General features: G+C 35.7%; 1 protein-coding gene across 36 annotated transcripts in view; it reads right to left on the bottom strand.

Annotated features, from left to right (window-relative positions):
* RIMS2 (regulating synaptic membrane exocytosis 2) overlaps positions 1–16010 on the bottom strand; it is a 463509-nt gene that overhangs the window by 235870 nt on the left and 211629 nt on the right. For all 36 annotated transcript variants that reach the window (XM_028533564.2, XM_028533552.2, XM_028533553.2 and 33 more), the window contains one exon: positions 11641–12566. In XM_028533564.2, coding sequence (XP_028389365.1) covers positions 11641–12566 — 926 coding nt within the window. The remainder of the gene's footprint in view (positions 1–11640; positions 12567–16010) is intronic.

Genomic DNA, 16010 nt, shown 5'->3' with positions numbered 1-16010 from the left:
ACCAGGTCCCATCTCCCAGGGTTTTAGTGCCACGAAATCCCCACAAAACCCAGCAGGGATTGTGACTGAGTGAGGCAGAGGGCTCCTGGAGTCCCAGGCAGTTCCTTGAAAGGGCTGGTGTTCTGACTTGAAGTCAGCTCCAGCACTGGGGCAGCAGCTTGAAAGGAACCAGGAATATACAGAGAGGACCTAAATTTCCCAGCATCAGGATGAGACTTGCAGGGGGCGGGGGCAGCTTTCTCCCAGACAGAAGTGCTGGCATAGATCATTTTCCTTGCTAGCCTTCCCCTCAGAGCCATAGAGCTGGCAGGCAGTGCCATATCTCAGTCTCCATCAAACTGGCTCATGCTGTTCACCCCGTCCCAGCCAACTTTCAGGCCCACCCAAACCGCTTTGAGAAGCTTTTCCATACAAATGGCCTCTTTTGCCTCATGCTTCAGACTTTCCTAAAATTTCTCAAACAAGCAACATCTGGCCTCTGCATACCCTGTACCTCCTGTGAAGTGGCCCCCGGCCCAACGCTAGTTGCAGCGGTGCTGGCTCTCTGCTTGGCCTCTGTGGGGCATCTCCAAACCCAGAGTATGTAGTGATCTACAGATCACTCTGTAACTTATGCTGGGCAGCCCCAACCCGCACACAGGCAGCATCTAACCTTGCACCCCCAGGGAGGCCCAAGAGCCAGTGCACTGAGTAGACAGCTTCAGACCACGCCAGGTTACAACCCCACCACCTCCATGAGTGACACACTAAAGGGACAGACTCAGCACCAAAGCCCCACTGAAGCAAATTCTGCTCCACATCATCATCCCTGCACAGAAGCTCCTCTGCTGTAGTTTCAGCCAGTCCTGAAAGCTGATTGGCCTGGCAGTCAATTCATCCCAGTGATGCCAACATCAATCAAGACTCAAGTACAACAGGACACTATACACATCCACACGGGGGCGCACCTGGAGCACCCAGCTCAGGTGACTGGGGAGGCTGTATCACAGGGCCCTACAGGACACATACACTACACAAGCCCACCCTATCTAAAGTCTGGAAGATGTAGAAGCTTTATCTAATACATTAAAAAATAGAGAGAAAAGCATCTAAAATGCAGAGACAAAAAAACAGGTTCCAAATGAAAGAGTAGGAGAAAGCTCCAGAAAAAAAGAATTAAACAAAATGGAGGCGAGGAAGGACCACAGCAGAAATAAATGAAATAGTCTGAAAAAAAATACAAAAGATCAATAAACCCAGAGACTGTTCTTTGAAAAGATAAACAAGACCGACAAACCTCTGACCAGATTCATCAAGAAAAAAGAGAGAAAAGACCCAAGTAAATAAACTCAGAAATGAAAGAGAAGTAACAACTGACACCAGAGACATACAGAGGACTGTAAGAATATATTACTAACGACTATATGCCAATGAATGGACAATCTAGAAAAAATGGACAAATTCCTAGAAACATACAATCTTCCAAAATTAAATAAGAAAGATTTGCAGAATCTGAACAGACAGATCACAACTAGTAAATTGAAGCAGTAATTAAAAAAAAAAAAAAAACCTCCCAGCAAACTAAAGTCCTGGGCTGGATGGTTACACAGGCAAATTTTACCAAACATTCAAGGAATAAATAACACCTATTCTTCTGAAACTAATCCAAAAAATTTAAGAGGAGGGAAGACTCCCAGGCTCATTTTGGGAGACCAGCATTATCCTAATTCCAAAACCAGGCAAAGACACTAAAAAAGAAAGAAAATTATAGGGCAATATCCCTGTTAAACATAGATGTTAAAATCCTCAACAAGGCTGTGGGTTCAGTTCCTGCACCAGGCACAAATGTTGCCTTGTCCGGGCACATGCAAGAGGCATCTGTTCGATGCTTCTCTCCGATCGGTGTTACTCTTTCTCCTTTCCTTACCCTCTGCTCTCTCCCTAAAAACAATGGAAAAAATGTCCTTAAATGAAGATAAAAAAATTTAAAATTCTCAAAAAATATATTAGTGAACTGGATCCAGCAATACATTGAAAAGATCATACATCATGATCAAGTGGGATTTATTCTGGAAACAAAGTTGGTACAATACCTGCAAATCGATAAATATAATACAGCACATAAACAAAATGAAGGATGAAAATTACATGGTTCATATCAATAGATTCAGAAAAAGCATTTGATAAAATCCAGCTCCCATGTATGATTTAAACTCTCAGTAAAATGAGAATACAGAGACCATACCTCAATGTAATAAAAGCCGTATGTGTGACAAACCCACAGCCAACATCATACTCAATGGGCAAAAACTACAAGCATGTATTTCCCTTAAGATCACGAAGAATACAGGAATGTTCACTCTCACCACTTGTATTCAACACAGTGCTGGAAGACCTGGCCACAGAAATCATACAAGAAGAAGAAACAAAAGGTACCCAAATTGGATAGACAGAATAAAAGTCATTATTTGCAGATGACATGATACTGTATATAGAGAACCCTAAAGATTCCACCAAAAAACCACTAGAATTGATAAATTCAGTAAAGTAGCTCGATGCAAAAGAAATATCCAGAAATCAGATGCATTTTTACACCAATAATAAACTATCAGAGAGGGAAACTAAGAAAACAATTTTATTTCTTTGAGAAAACACATCCAAAGTTCAAAATTAGAAACATGTATTTCCTCTTTCCCAGTGATCAGCAGTGTTTTCACACTTCTTATCTCAAGATCAGGACATGAGATGCAAATCTTAGGTATCCTTAGTTATAAAGCAAAGGTCAGCAGTCCTATGGGAAATAAACTTTTCTTTAAAAAACTCCCAACACGTACAGGCCAAGGTGTGCTGAAATAAAGACTTGTACAATTACTTGTAAGAAAAAAATTTAACTCTATCCACTGACTTTCAAGATACACACTTCTGAATATCTGTACTGTTTTGTAAAATATAATCGTATCTAAAATGTATCTGGGTTGAGGAGACTGTAAAGTATGCCCTTCATAAGCATTTATTGTTAACTCGGAATTTTAACATCCTTTTATTCTCTTCTAGTTAATTTATGTTTTTAATATCCTTCGTCTTGTGCATAGTCTAACTATTTATCATTTGGTCATTCATTAAAATTCACAGTTTTCATAGATTTTTACTATTTTATTCAACATTCCATTCTACAAACTAATTAATATAATTACATATTTAAGATCTGGACAAAAGGTAAGTATTAGGAGCATTTTGGATTCCTATGAAATAAACTTGTATTTCATTAGATCATCTGTTAAAAGAATCAACATCAGTCTTGTGTTGTAGGAGCCCACGCATGAATTTTACTATGTCAGGCTGACTTTATTTACTCCTGAAAGGGTTCTTAACTGAGCTAAACCCCACAGAAAGAGGCAGATAGGCAGTTCTAGGGAAAATGGGCTTATGAATGACAATAATTTGAGCTGTCCTTCCACTTTGAAACACACCTTTCCACTTCTCAAACATTTCCTCAGAAAGCCCTTCTCATGGGTAAATCCTAGAAGGGAAAACAGACAGCCAGATCCTAGGACAAGCTCGGGAAAAGGCAAGCCCAACACATGTATCGTTTTCTTGGATGAGTCAGCCAACATAAATGTAGTCAAATTTAACAGAACAGAGAGCTCAGGAAAAAAACCCACGCCTATATGATCAATTAAATATTATAAAGGAAACAAAAACATACAATGGGGTAAAGACAGTCTATTCAATAAATGGTCTGGGGAAAATTGTACAGATACATGCAAAAAATTGAAACTAGGCTACCTTCTTTTACCATATACAAGAATAAACTCAAAATAGATTAAAGACTTAAATATAAGACTTGAAGCCATAAAACTCATAGAAAAAAACAGACAGTAAAACCTGTGACATTTCTCTTAGCTATATATTTTCTGATATTATCTCCTTGGGCAAGGGGAAAAAAGAAAGAAAGAAACAAATGGGACTACATCAAACCAACAAGTTTTACAGAGCAAAGGAAACCATCAACAAAATGAAAATACAAGCTACTGGATGGGTTAAGATGTTCACCAATGATACATCAGATAAGGGATTCATATCCAAAATGTATAAAGAAGTCAGACAACTAAGCACCAAAAAAAACAAACAATCCAGTTAAAAAATGGGCAGAGGACACAGGCATTCCTCCAAAGAGGACACACAGATGGCCAACAGACATATAAAAAGATGCTCAATGTCACTAATCATCAGTGAAATGCAAATTAAAACTATTTATATAATAAGAAATCATCTAACATCTGCCAGAATGGCTATCACCAACAAATCAAACAAGTGTTGGTGAGGAGAAAAGGAAACCCTCATGCACTGTTTGTGGGAAATGCAGATTGGTGCAGCCACTGTGGAAAACAGTATGGAGTTTCCTCAAAATAAAATGAAAAATGGCCCTGGCTGGTATGGCTCAGTGGACTGAGTGCCAGCTTATGAACGAAAACGTTGCAAGCTCAATTCCCAGTCAGGGCACATGACTAGTTTGCAGGCCAAGAGGCAACCACACATTGATGGTTCTCTTCCTCTCTTTCTCCCTCCCTTCCCCTTTCTCTATAAATAATACAATCTTTTTAAAAAATGAAAAATGTAACTGTCTAATGACCCAGTGATTCCACTTCTGCATACATATCTTAAAAAACCCAAAACACTAATTCAAAAGAACATATGCATCCCTTTGTTCATTGCAGTGTTACTTACAATAGCCAAGATATAGAAGCAACCCAAGAGCCCAATGAATCTTACCATTTGTGACAACATGGATGGACCTACAGGGTATAAGGCTAAGTGAAATAACTCAGACAGAGAAAGACAAATACCGTATGATTTCACCTACATGTGGAATCTAAAGAACAAAATAAACAAACAAAATTAAAGTGGGCTCACAGATACAAACTGATGGTTGCCACAGGGGAGGGAGGTTCGGGGCCCAGGTGAAAAAAGGGTGAAGGGACTAAGAAGTACAAATTGGTAGTCATGGGTATATCAGCCATTACAAAATAGTCATGGGGATATCAGCCATAGCATGGGGAATACAGTTAATAATATTGTAATACCTATGTAATTACACTATGTAATAGCGCCAGGTGGGTACTGGAAATATTGGAGGGAACACTTTGAAAAGTACATGACTGCACTAGGCTGTGCACTATGCTCTGCACCTGAAACTGAAACAAAGTAACACTGAATGTAAACAGTAATTGAAAAATAAAATGTAAAGTTCTTACTCATGTTCCACAAAGGTTCAACTACAGTGATAGAAAATGTCTTATTTCATGTTTTATACTCTACTACTATAGATTATTGACATTTAATATATTGTAGTTGAATGAAATAAAGAATGAATGAAACAATCTACAGTTTACTTCTTGAAATTTTTAACTAGTCTTAGACTCATTTTTTCATCCATTTCAATGCTTTTTAATTAGAATATAATTGGCTTATATGACATTCATATCATCATTAGGGCATTTATTCTGACCTGCCTCATCAATTAATAACAATATGTTCTTTGCAAAGCTTTCTATTTTTCTATCCATTGACATGTTCCATCATCAAATTTTTCAATTAAATTTATTGGGATGACATTGAAATTTTAAAGCTGCATGAAGTAACAATATCCAGTTATCATCTACTAAATTCTATTAAACAGAAACATCATTTCAAGTTAAAAGTTAACATTTTCTGTGTTCCAAACTAACTACAACAATTGGCTCATAGTTAAATTTTGATTTTAATTTTTTATTCAACTAGCTAAAGCACCCTCTCAAATATCCTACAAACTGAAATCTGTAAGATTTTTTTCTTGATACCTACTTGGTAATTTTCTTGGGTATTAAGGTCCATTAAAAACAATCATTTTCCTTTAAGCAAATGCTCAACATAATGTTTCATCCATAATCAACAAGAAAATATTTTTGTAAAGAGAGTGAATTACCATCATAAACATTTTAACTGCTTCAATTTATAAGGGAACAAAATATTCTCTTTTATTCCCATTTATAAATCTGCCCTCTGGCTATGTGCTTTACAAATTAAGTTAGTTTAGATTCTTAATCAGCTTACATTTATGTTATATAATTTTAAGTCTGGAATCAGCTTTATAATACATATTTGCAACTTGATTTTTCTGCCTATGAAAAGTATTCTATTTTTAAAATAGATATGATGAAATAATTTCATAATGTTGCCTAATTTAGCAACACAGTAATTATATCCATGTAAATTTGATGCAATTAAGTCCTTTTTATTCTATAAATAAGTTCTAAAGCTCATGCTACAATTGGAATAATTATTTAGCATGAAATTATTTTACCAATAGATGGAGTAAAATATATGAAAAGTCATCAAACTTTAAATCTCTGACTTCTAAATATTTTACTTGAGAAAATCTTAGTAATAAAATACCTATTTGAAAAATTTTATATATTCCCATTATTATAAAATTGTATAGTTCACTTGATTCAGAATTCTTACATGTGTGACTGGCCTCAAATGCCATAATCAACATTTTCCTCAAATTTCTAAAGTATATTGTCCATCATCACTCCGATAGCCAATTTTATTTATAACAAATACTGTAGATTAATTATTTAAAATTATAAGAAACTTGAGATTATACTAGGAGATAAATTTCACTATTAATACATACACCTAAATGCAGACATATACAAGTTGGTATCTTCAGGATTTATTTTTAATATTTAAGACCTATGTTTTGATCTGGAGGTTTGCAGTCCATCTTCTCTTCCTATTCTGTCTCTGCTCTCCAAATTGCTCCACTCTGACACCTCTATTCACCCTCTCCCAAAAATAAGCACAAGGAAGCAGTGTACTGTGCTATCGAGTCTACCTGAATCAAACATTTCACAACTTACAGCCTATTGAGACCATCATACACATGTGTTCTTGCATTTACTACCCCAGTGTCCCAAGATTTTACAGAGAAAAAAAAGACCTGCAACTACAAAGTAAAGTCAGTCCGATTCGGACCTGGAAGACAGGGAAAAAACTAAAACACTCCACAACTGACCTTAATGCTTAAAAAAGATCAAACAAACTAGGTATGTTTTGTGCAATTCGGCAAAACTGGTTGACAACATTAACTATTAAAAGAAAAAATATGGTGCATTATAATATTAAGATTAAAATATATTAAATTAGAAAAAGTGTAGTTTCTACAATACATCAATTAGCCACCGAACATCATGTCTAGACCTTTCCCAGGTATAGAAGTGGGAAAGGCGGGAAACACTAGCATCACGTGAGTCACAAAATCCTAACATAAGAAAGTAGCTTCAAAACATTTTTGGCCATGATCCACAATATGAAATATATACATATTGTGAGCCTATAAAGCGCATACACAACACGAAAAAAACATGTTTTACAGATTAATTACCCTTCCTTGGTATACTTCACTGTTAAATACTCCATCCTATTCTGGTCTATTTTTTTAGTAGGGTTATGACTCTCAGTGGGTTCTGAAAGTGAGGAGGGAAGAGGAGTAACTAGAGGGACTAGAGATGGAGGGTGGAAGAGTAGTGATAAGGGACTTTGTCCCACAGTGGATATTTGGCAATGTTTGAACATATTTTTAGTTGTCACAAGTCGGGTTGGAGATGCCATGGATGCTGCTAAACATTTTAAAATACACAAGACAGTCCCACAAACAATCCAGCCCCAAATTTATTATTTAATAAATTGGTATTGGATAAAATTATAAAGGTAACTTTTAAAGCTTATGAAACATATATTTAAAACTTTGAGAGTCATGTCCAACATTTAAATTCAGAGATACTGTGACATCAGTAATCTAAGACATTTCCTTCCATAATACAAAGATAAAAAAACAAAGAAGAAAAATTGCAATTTGGGGAAGTGATTAATATAGCATTGTGGAACGCAAACTATATCATAATGGTTTAAGGGAGAAGTGTTACAAAACATACAAATCACTACAGAGACTATCCTAGTCTCGAAACAGGTACTTCTCACAGAATATTACAATTGGGGGTGATATTAAACAGGAAAAGGTTATTTTATATCTATTTCTTCTACAATGAATTAAATTATGGTTTTTTACTGGGAATACACGTTAGCAGAAACCATACTCAGATGAATCATTAAAGAGATGAAAAGGAGGACTACCTCCGAGAGTATTTACTAAGAGCTCAAGTTAGGGAATAATACAGATGGGAGAGACCTGTAGTTTCCTTCCATATTTGATAAATGTTTTAGTTCTGCTAAATAATATTATGAAGGATTTTAATTTAACTCATATATCACTTTTTATTTATGTGAGATTTTTATGTGTACTTCAAAATCCCAAAACAATGTATAAGACCTTAGAAAGATACCACATGTAAAAAGCTTTCAAGTATTAGATCGATGCATTTCTGGGGTTCTTTTTTGGGGGGGTGCTTTATATATATCTTTATGTGGTCAAAGTGAAAGCATTATTTTAGCAAATAATAGAAATATGTAACAGAATCTAAACCAAACCACTAAGAATAACGAAACTATCTTTTTGTTACCTTTTATTATACACCCAGGCAAATATTAAAAATGATCAAACTGAAGATTATTAAATATACTTAAGAAAATATTGCAGCTTCTGGAAAATGTCTATATGCTGTATGGTAAAATTAAGACCTACAATTTTTCTTTATAGAACTTTATATTTTTACAAGCATAAGTTTCTAATTATTTATTACTTAAATGCAACTTGTATGAAATGAGACTCTAACTTGACTTTTTCCCCATTGTATATGCATTTCCCCCGAGTCTATGCATTGAATAATTTATCTTTCCCCCTTGGCTTGTGGTGATTTCTATGTTTTTATCACTCATTTTCTGTAATATGCCAGTTGGGCAAAAGAAGATGTTTTGAGATGAAAGCAACCGAGGAGAAGCAGATACAAAAATGTCTCTGCCTTCTATCTGCCTAAACACAGGACATGTATTAGGAAAGATGATCCCCTTTCTTCTCTGTCAGGAGTGCTGAAGTTAACTGCTGGAGATAACTCCTGACCCTTATAAAAGCACCTACAGAAACTGCAAAATAAAACTTGCTAAAACTAGCCCTTATCTTCCATTAGTTTCCTACCATTTGCCTCCCCTAGAAGCTCAAAGTCCTCTTCCTTTGTCTTGTCCCCTCTCTAAAAATGTATTGTTCTTTTGTTACACAAGCTTGAATTCTAATCACCCCTTTGAGGTTTTCCCTGCTGAATGTTCTCATATGTATGTGCAATGTACATGATGGTAAATTCGTTTCTCTCTTGTCAATCTGTTTTTGTCAGTGTAATTTATAGGACCCCAGCCAATGAACTTAAGAGGCATAGAAAGAAAGAAGAGTTAAGTTTCCTTCCTCTTACACCTTCCAGTATAACTTTAGAAATAGGATACTTCAATGAACCAAGTAAGATTATGACTAAAACGTCATTCACCTCTAGAGAAGATCTGAAAGGAACACGTGTCATTATGGTATTCGGCCTTCCCAATTAGGAACATGAAGTGAATCTCTGCTCAAATCTTCCTTTCTGTTACTCAGTCCAGTTTCATACCTTTCTTCATGGAGATACCCCTCATTTCTGATAGTTTATTTTTAAATCACATTTTCTGCTTTAGTTCAGAATGGAAACTGTCTCTCATTTGTAATTCCTAATTATTTTTCATACAATATAAAATAACTCTATATTAACTTCACATGCAGTTGCCTTCTTGAATTCCTTTATTAATTTCTGTTCATTTTTATGTACAAGAAATCAATTATTCCTCAAATATTGTCAGAACACTGTGTGTGTGAAGCAAGTGGTACAAGGCATTCATGTTCAGTCCTCACCTATCTGGTGTATTTTGGCACACATCAAAATAAATTTGGAAAGATTAAGAACTTATAAAATCATGAGAAAATATACAGTTAAATATTTAACTGATTTGGGAATGAATAAAGAGTTTCTGGGGGTAAAAGGGAAAAAAAAAGCACCAAAGAATACAAAGACTTAGCTACATTAAGTTCAATATTTCCAAATGACCAAAGAAAATTACTAGGTAAACATCAAAATGGGAAATACATTTGAACAGATGACAGTTAAATGGGTAAAATCCTAAGCACATAAAAACCTCTTATAAGTCAATAAGATAAAAACTAATTAATACCCAATAGGAACATGGGTAGAAAAAATAAAAGGAATAGATAATTCAAAGAAGATATCAGACACCAATTTACATAGAAAATATTCAACTTCACAATCAAATTAAAATTAAAATGACAGATAGCAAATTTTTTTGTGGTCTATTCAAAAGGCAAAAATTTGGTGCACTTAGCCCCAAAGCTCAAGCCTATTTGCTTGATGAAAGCATGTGACAGGGGAATGGAGTGTTATAACCTTTTTGGAAAGCAGGTTGGTAATCTGAATTAAAAGCTTCAAAAAAAATCAAAGCACGAATATGTTGTTGTGAAATACTCAGAGATATAGGCAAAAATTATGTATATAAAGATGACATTATAATACCATTCATAACAACAATTGGAAGCAACTGCAACATTAGTGCAGCCATTTAAAACATATTTCTGAAGGCTATCTAATGGTTTGGAAAGATCTAATGACATGATGATATCAATTGAAAAAAATCAGAACACATGCACAGGAAAAAGAGAAGAAATACAACAAAATGTTAATAATGGTTATACTTGGGGAAAATGTTATGGATAGCTTGTATTGGGTTGACCAAAAAGTCCATTTAATTTATTCGATGAAATAAAAGGCACATATTTCATTTTCACCAATAACTTGATTCATTTGGGTATTCTGAGTGTGTTAGCTATCTCCTGCCACTTACTATCTTCTAGTGGGTAGAGGCCAGGGGTGCTGCTAAGTATATTCCAAGGCATAAGACAGTCCATGGCAAAGAATTATTTGGCCAAAATGTCAAAAGTACCAAGGAACTCTGCCAACCACTTTTGACACATTTGATCAGTCACAGCACCTTCTCCATATGCTGCACAAATTTTTTTTTGCATTTCAGTTGCATTTTTACCTTTCTTTAAATAAAAAAGGACAATATACCAAAACTGTTGCCTATGTTCTTCCATCTTCAATATTAAAATAGCTACACAAACATGCACCAATTTTGACAAGTTTGTTTTAAATGCATGCTAATATGACAGCTGTCACAATACAATCTGACAAAACTGTTTCGAATGAAGTTAACAGGCAACTAAGCACTACTAGAGACATCATACAGAAAAAACTAAACAAACTTTTTGGCCAACCCAATACTTTATTCTTCATACTTTGAGGAGTTTTTCAGATGTCCTATAGTAAACACATTGTTATTTTTAAAATGAAAAACAAAAAAGATATATGACCAATAGTTTTTTTTTAATAGACCATCAAGTGGTGCAAGAAACTTTTCAGAAACAAAGCAAAACACAATTTTAAAAATCAACAGATGTTCGGTTTTTACAACTTACAATTTTCTTCATATAATCAATACCATTAAAAACACTTGAAATAAAGGTAGCACTATCTAACTTTTAAATGTTTACTCAGAAATTCAACCTAAAACAAAAACAGTCTTCATCTAATCAATTGCAGGGAATTGTGTGATTGGAATAGAGTAGCTTACCTTTCTCACTTACACTCTCACTTTCAATCTCGACATCATCACAACTTGTATATTCAGGTGTGGAAGCTAATTCCTCCTCTGAACTGCTCAATGAAACCTGGCGCATTTTACCTCCTTTCTTTGATTTATGAGGCTTTGGTGGTGGAGGTCTCACAGACTCTGACTGGTCGGAACTTAGAGAATCATTCCTTAACATGGTTTCCATTTTTTCCCGTTTCGTTTTCCTGACAGCAGAGCTAGGATCTAAGTGGTGTTGTTTCCTTAGTGAGTCTGTACGCCTCATATCTTGTCTATCAATGGGTATTGGACTCCTCCGGGGGGTAGGAGGACTATGGTTTGTGGTCCTTTGTGGATAAGAACTTGGTCCCTGAGCCTCTCGAGTTCTTTCCATTGAGTAAGATCGCTGATTTTCCATGGCAGCCCTACGTTCAGATACAGATCTTTGCCTTGATGGTCGTTCCATCCTTAGCATAGAAATCCTGGAATCCTCCAGTTCAGCATTTGCCAAAGAGACATCACTATGCCTTCTCTCATGCCGTGCTCTGGACACTTCGGCATGAATACGCATTTGTTCTTCGTAGGGCTGTGGCTTTACTGGATAGCGGGCCAAATTTGGATCACTTCGATAGCGTGCCTGGTATTCCTCCTCTCTCCTTTGTCTTTCATATTCATCTCTGCTCTCCACATCTTCATCATCTACAATATATTCTTTGGAATGCTTATGGCTTCTCCTGTTGGAGTCCCTATAACTTATATGATCAGATTCTTCATAAAACTGAGGTTCACGTTGAGACCGCCTATCAGCATAATCTGACGGAGATCTAGGCATTGCGCTATCTGAAGTAGCATACTGTGAATATTCCTCTCTTTCTTCCCTTTGGTCGTATCTTCTCTTCTGATCTCTGGACAATGATGGACTTCTTTTCCTAAGTAATCAAATAAAAGAAATGATGAGAAGAGCAGTATTTAAATAATTACATATTTTATTGATTCACTGACAGGTTGATGAATAAAATCAAATCATTCTTTTGCTTCATTTTTTAAAATTTCATTTTAAAGTCTTGCTAAAACAAAAGCCTTACATTCATTGTATTTACAAGTTAAAATAGAAAATTTTAAAGGTACTTTTGATGTGGTTATTAAATGCCTGATACACTATATATGAAATAGACTTATGTTCTGAAATCAGATAACCATCAAGTTCTGCTGCAAACAGAGTTCATTATAATTTCTCTTGCTTGGCCCCCAACTTCAGCTCATCTCTCAATTGTTATTCAGCATCTTAAAAAAAAATTCTACCTTCTATTCTTTCTATTTCTAACACCTTTCTGAAAGTTACTTGAGAACATAATGAAACCAAACTAATTTGGCTCAAGAGTTGAATACTTTCTGACTAAAGCTAAGTGTTGGCTCTTAAAAATCAGTTTTCACTCACTTACTTATGTAAATCATCCCCAGTATTGGTTCATCTAAGTCTTCATCTTATCATCATATCTCCAACCCTTCCTTACTGCTCTAACTTGAGATAAGCAATTTGAGTAAATACCAATGATTTATTCATCACAAAACCCCTACAAATTAGAAGGGACTGCTATTCTTATTCCATATTCATTAAGATTAAGGCCAGCTCAATGGCACTTCTCTGGCTTCACATCTGACCCCTCCTATTTCCCTACAAACTCAAAGGCATATACTATATATTGTTCAACCTGCCCCTCCAACACTGCTATAACCTCATGGGCCTTACAGTCACACTTAGTATTAATTCTCTTTGCCAACAAAATATTCACATTGTCCTCTTCTCTGGCATGAACTCAGACGATGTCAACCACCAGCCATCAGAAGCAATGGAACTGGGATGCTGAAGATGCACAGGGAAGGTTTAGAATAACTGTTAGGAACATTTTGTTAGCACACGAACAGGAGAAGAGGAAATAGTAGGATCAGTTGAATTTAAGGATGGCCAATATTAGACAGCTCAGCAGTGAATTCCTTAGACAGCATTTTTTATTTTGATCCAAAAGCAAGAACAGAGAAAGGACACAAGTGGAACAATGTACTCTAAAGTCTCTTCTGTGTCCCTGAATCCTTTACCCCCATATCTGAATACAGTATGTCAAAGTATCAATGAAGGTTCATTACGGAAAACAGAAGTCTCTACATTTTCCAGGTAGGAAGGGTTCTACTGCAGGAATCAGAAGCTATACAACTGGTATCTCACTGTAGTTTTGATTTGCATTTCCCTAATAGCTAGTGAGGTTGAGCACCTTTTCATGTATCTGTTGACCATTTGTATGTCTTTTTGGAAGAAGTGTCTGTTCAGTCCTCTGCGCATTTTTTAGATTGTTTGTTGTTGAGTTGTATGAGTTCTTTATATATTTTGGGTACTAACTCCTTGTCAGAGCTATTTGCAAATATCTCTTCCCATTTGGTTGATTGGCTTTTTGTTTTGTTTGTGGTTTCTTTTGCTGTGCATTAGCTTGTTACTTTGATGTAGTGCCACTCATTTGCCACTATCAGAAGTAGTGCCTTTACTTCTCTTGCCTTTGAGGTCAAATTTATAAAATCTTCTCTAAGACCAAGGTCCATAATAAGTTTAGTACCTATGTTTCTTTTATGTGATTTATTGTTTCAGTTCTTAGATATTTAGGTCAATTTTGAATTAATTTTTGTACATGGAGACAAACTGTAGTCCAGTTTCACTCTTTTGTATATAGCTCTCCAATATTCCCAGCACTGTTGATTGAAGAGGCTTTCTCACAGCTGTTATAATGGCTGTTACCAACAAGACAAGTAGTAACTAGTGTTGGAGAGGGTGTGTAGAAGAAGGAACTCTCATTCACTGCTGGTGGGAATATAAACTGGTATGGTCACTATGGAAAACAGTATGGAGGGAGGCGCCTCAAAAAATTAAGAATAATGTTACCATATGACCCAGCAATCCCTCTTCTGGGTATCTACCCCCAAAATTTGAAAACATTTATTTGCAAAGATACACGCACCCTTACATTCATTGCAGCACTGTTCGTGGTGGCCAAGACATGGAAACAACTGAAGTGTCCTTCTCTAGATGAATGGATAAAGAAGATGTGGGACATATTTACAATGAAATACTAGTCAACCATGAGAAAAGATGAAACTTGGCCATTTGCAACAATATGAATGGGCCTTGAGAATATCATGCTAAGTGAAATAAGACAGCCAGAAAAAGCTTAGAACCACATGATTTCTCTCATACGTGGAATATAAAACTGAAACTGGTAGACACAGATAATAGTATGGTGGTTATAAGAGGAAAGTGGGGGTAGGAGGTAGTAAAGAGGAAAGGGGGCCAGATACATAGTGACGGAAGATGATCTGACTTGTGGTGGTGTGCACAAATGCTGATGATGTATCACACAAATGTACACTTAAAACTTACATAATCTTATTAACCAATGTCACCCAAATCAATTTGATAATAAAAAAAAGTTTATAAATAATCATCCAAAAACATAGAAGAAGGAAGAAGAAGGAAAAGGAGAAGAAACACAACTGTTGAACAAACAAGGGAAATGAGGCCAGAGAAGTTAATACTGCTATTCTAAACCTGAACAACAAATAAGGCAGAGGTTCTGAAAATGGTCATTAGGAAGTGGCTGTGAATCTCAAGAGTCTTTGGAATTTGCCACCAATTACCAGCTGCCTACCCATTAGGGTGGTCAACGAACAGGAGCTTGCCCAGGCGCCACTAAGACTCGCACCTGCCTATCTGCCTGCCAGTAACTGATGCTTGACAATGACCTGTATCTCTTCCACCTTTCAAATCTCACACAAATGCATCACCAGAGAAGACTCTAACCTGGAACCATAAAGGGAAAAGTGCTGTAATAAATGAAAGACGAGTCTGCTCCCCTAAATGTTTTATGATTAAGGAAGTGGATATGATTTCTTTTTTACATTTTGCATTCTTACACATACATATAAAACATTTAGCACTAAGTTACAAGTCTTTTATATTACAATTGTTGGATAAATCCAGAGACTCCTGCAGTTTAAAATATACAACCACAAAATGGAGCACTCAAATTTTACAGTTTAACCTACATAACATCTGTTATGCATAACTTATTTTACTTTTTGTCATTATTTGTATACATTCAACTAAAGAAAAACATATGTTAGCATGGTAGCAATGTAGCAGAACACTGAAGTTGAGGAATCTGGGTTTCACAGCCCTACATTTGACATTAACCCATTATTTGAACCAATATAGCCATTTATGCTTTGAGGATCTGTACTGAAAAGTGGGAGACATAGATTATACACATTAACTCATATATCATTCTAAATGATTCTAAAAGCTTCTTCCATTTCTTAGGGACTACTGT

Source organism: Phyllostomus discolor, chromosome 7 (assembly GCF_004126475.2).
Source record: "Phyllostomus discolor isolate MPI-MPIP mPhyDis1 chromosome 7, mPhyDis1.pri.v3, whole genome shotgun sequence".
Lineage (NCBI taxonomy): Eukaryota > Metazoa > Chordata > Mammalia > Chiroptera > Phyllostomidae > Phyllostomus > Phyllostomus discolor.
This window is presented reverse-complemented; position numbering and strand designations above follow the sequence as displayed.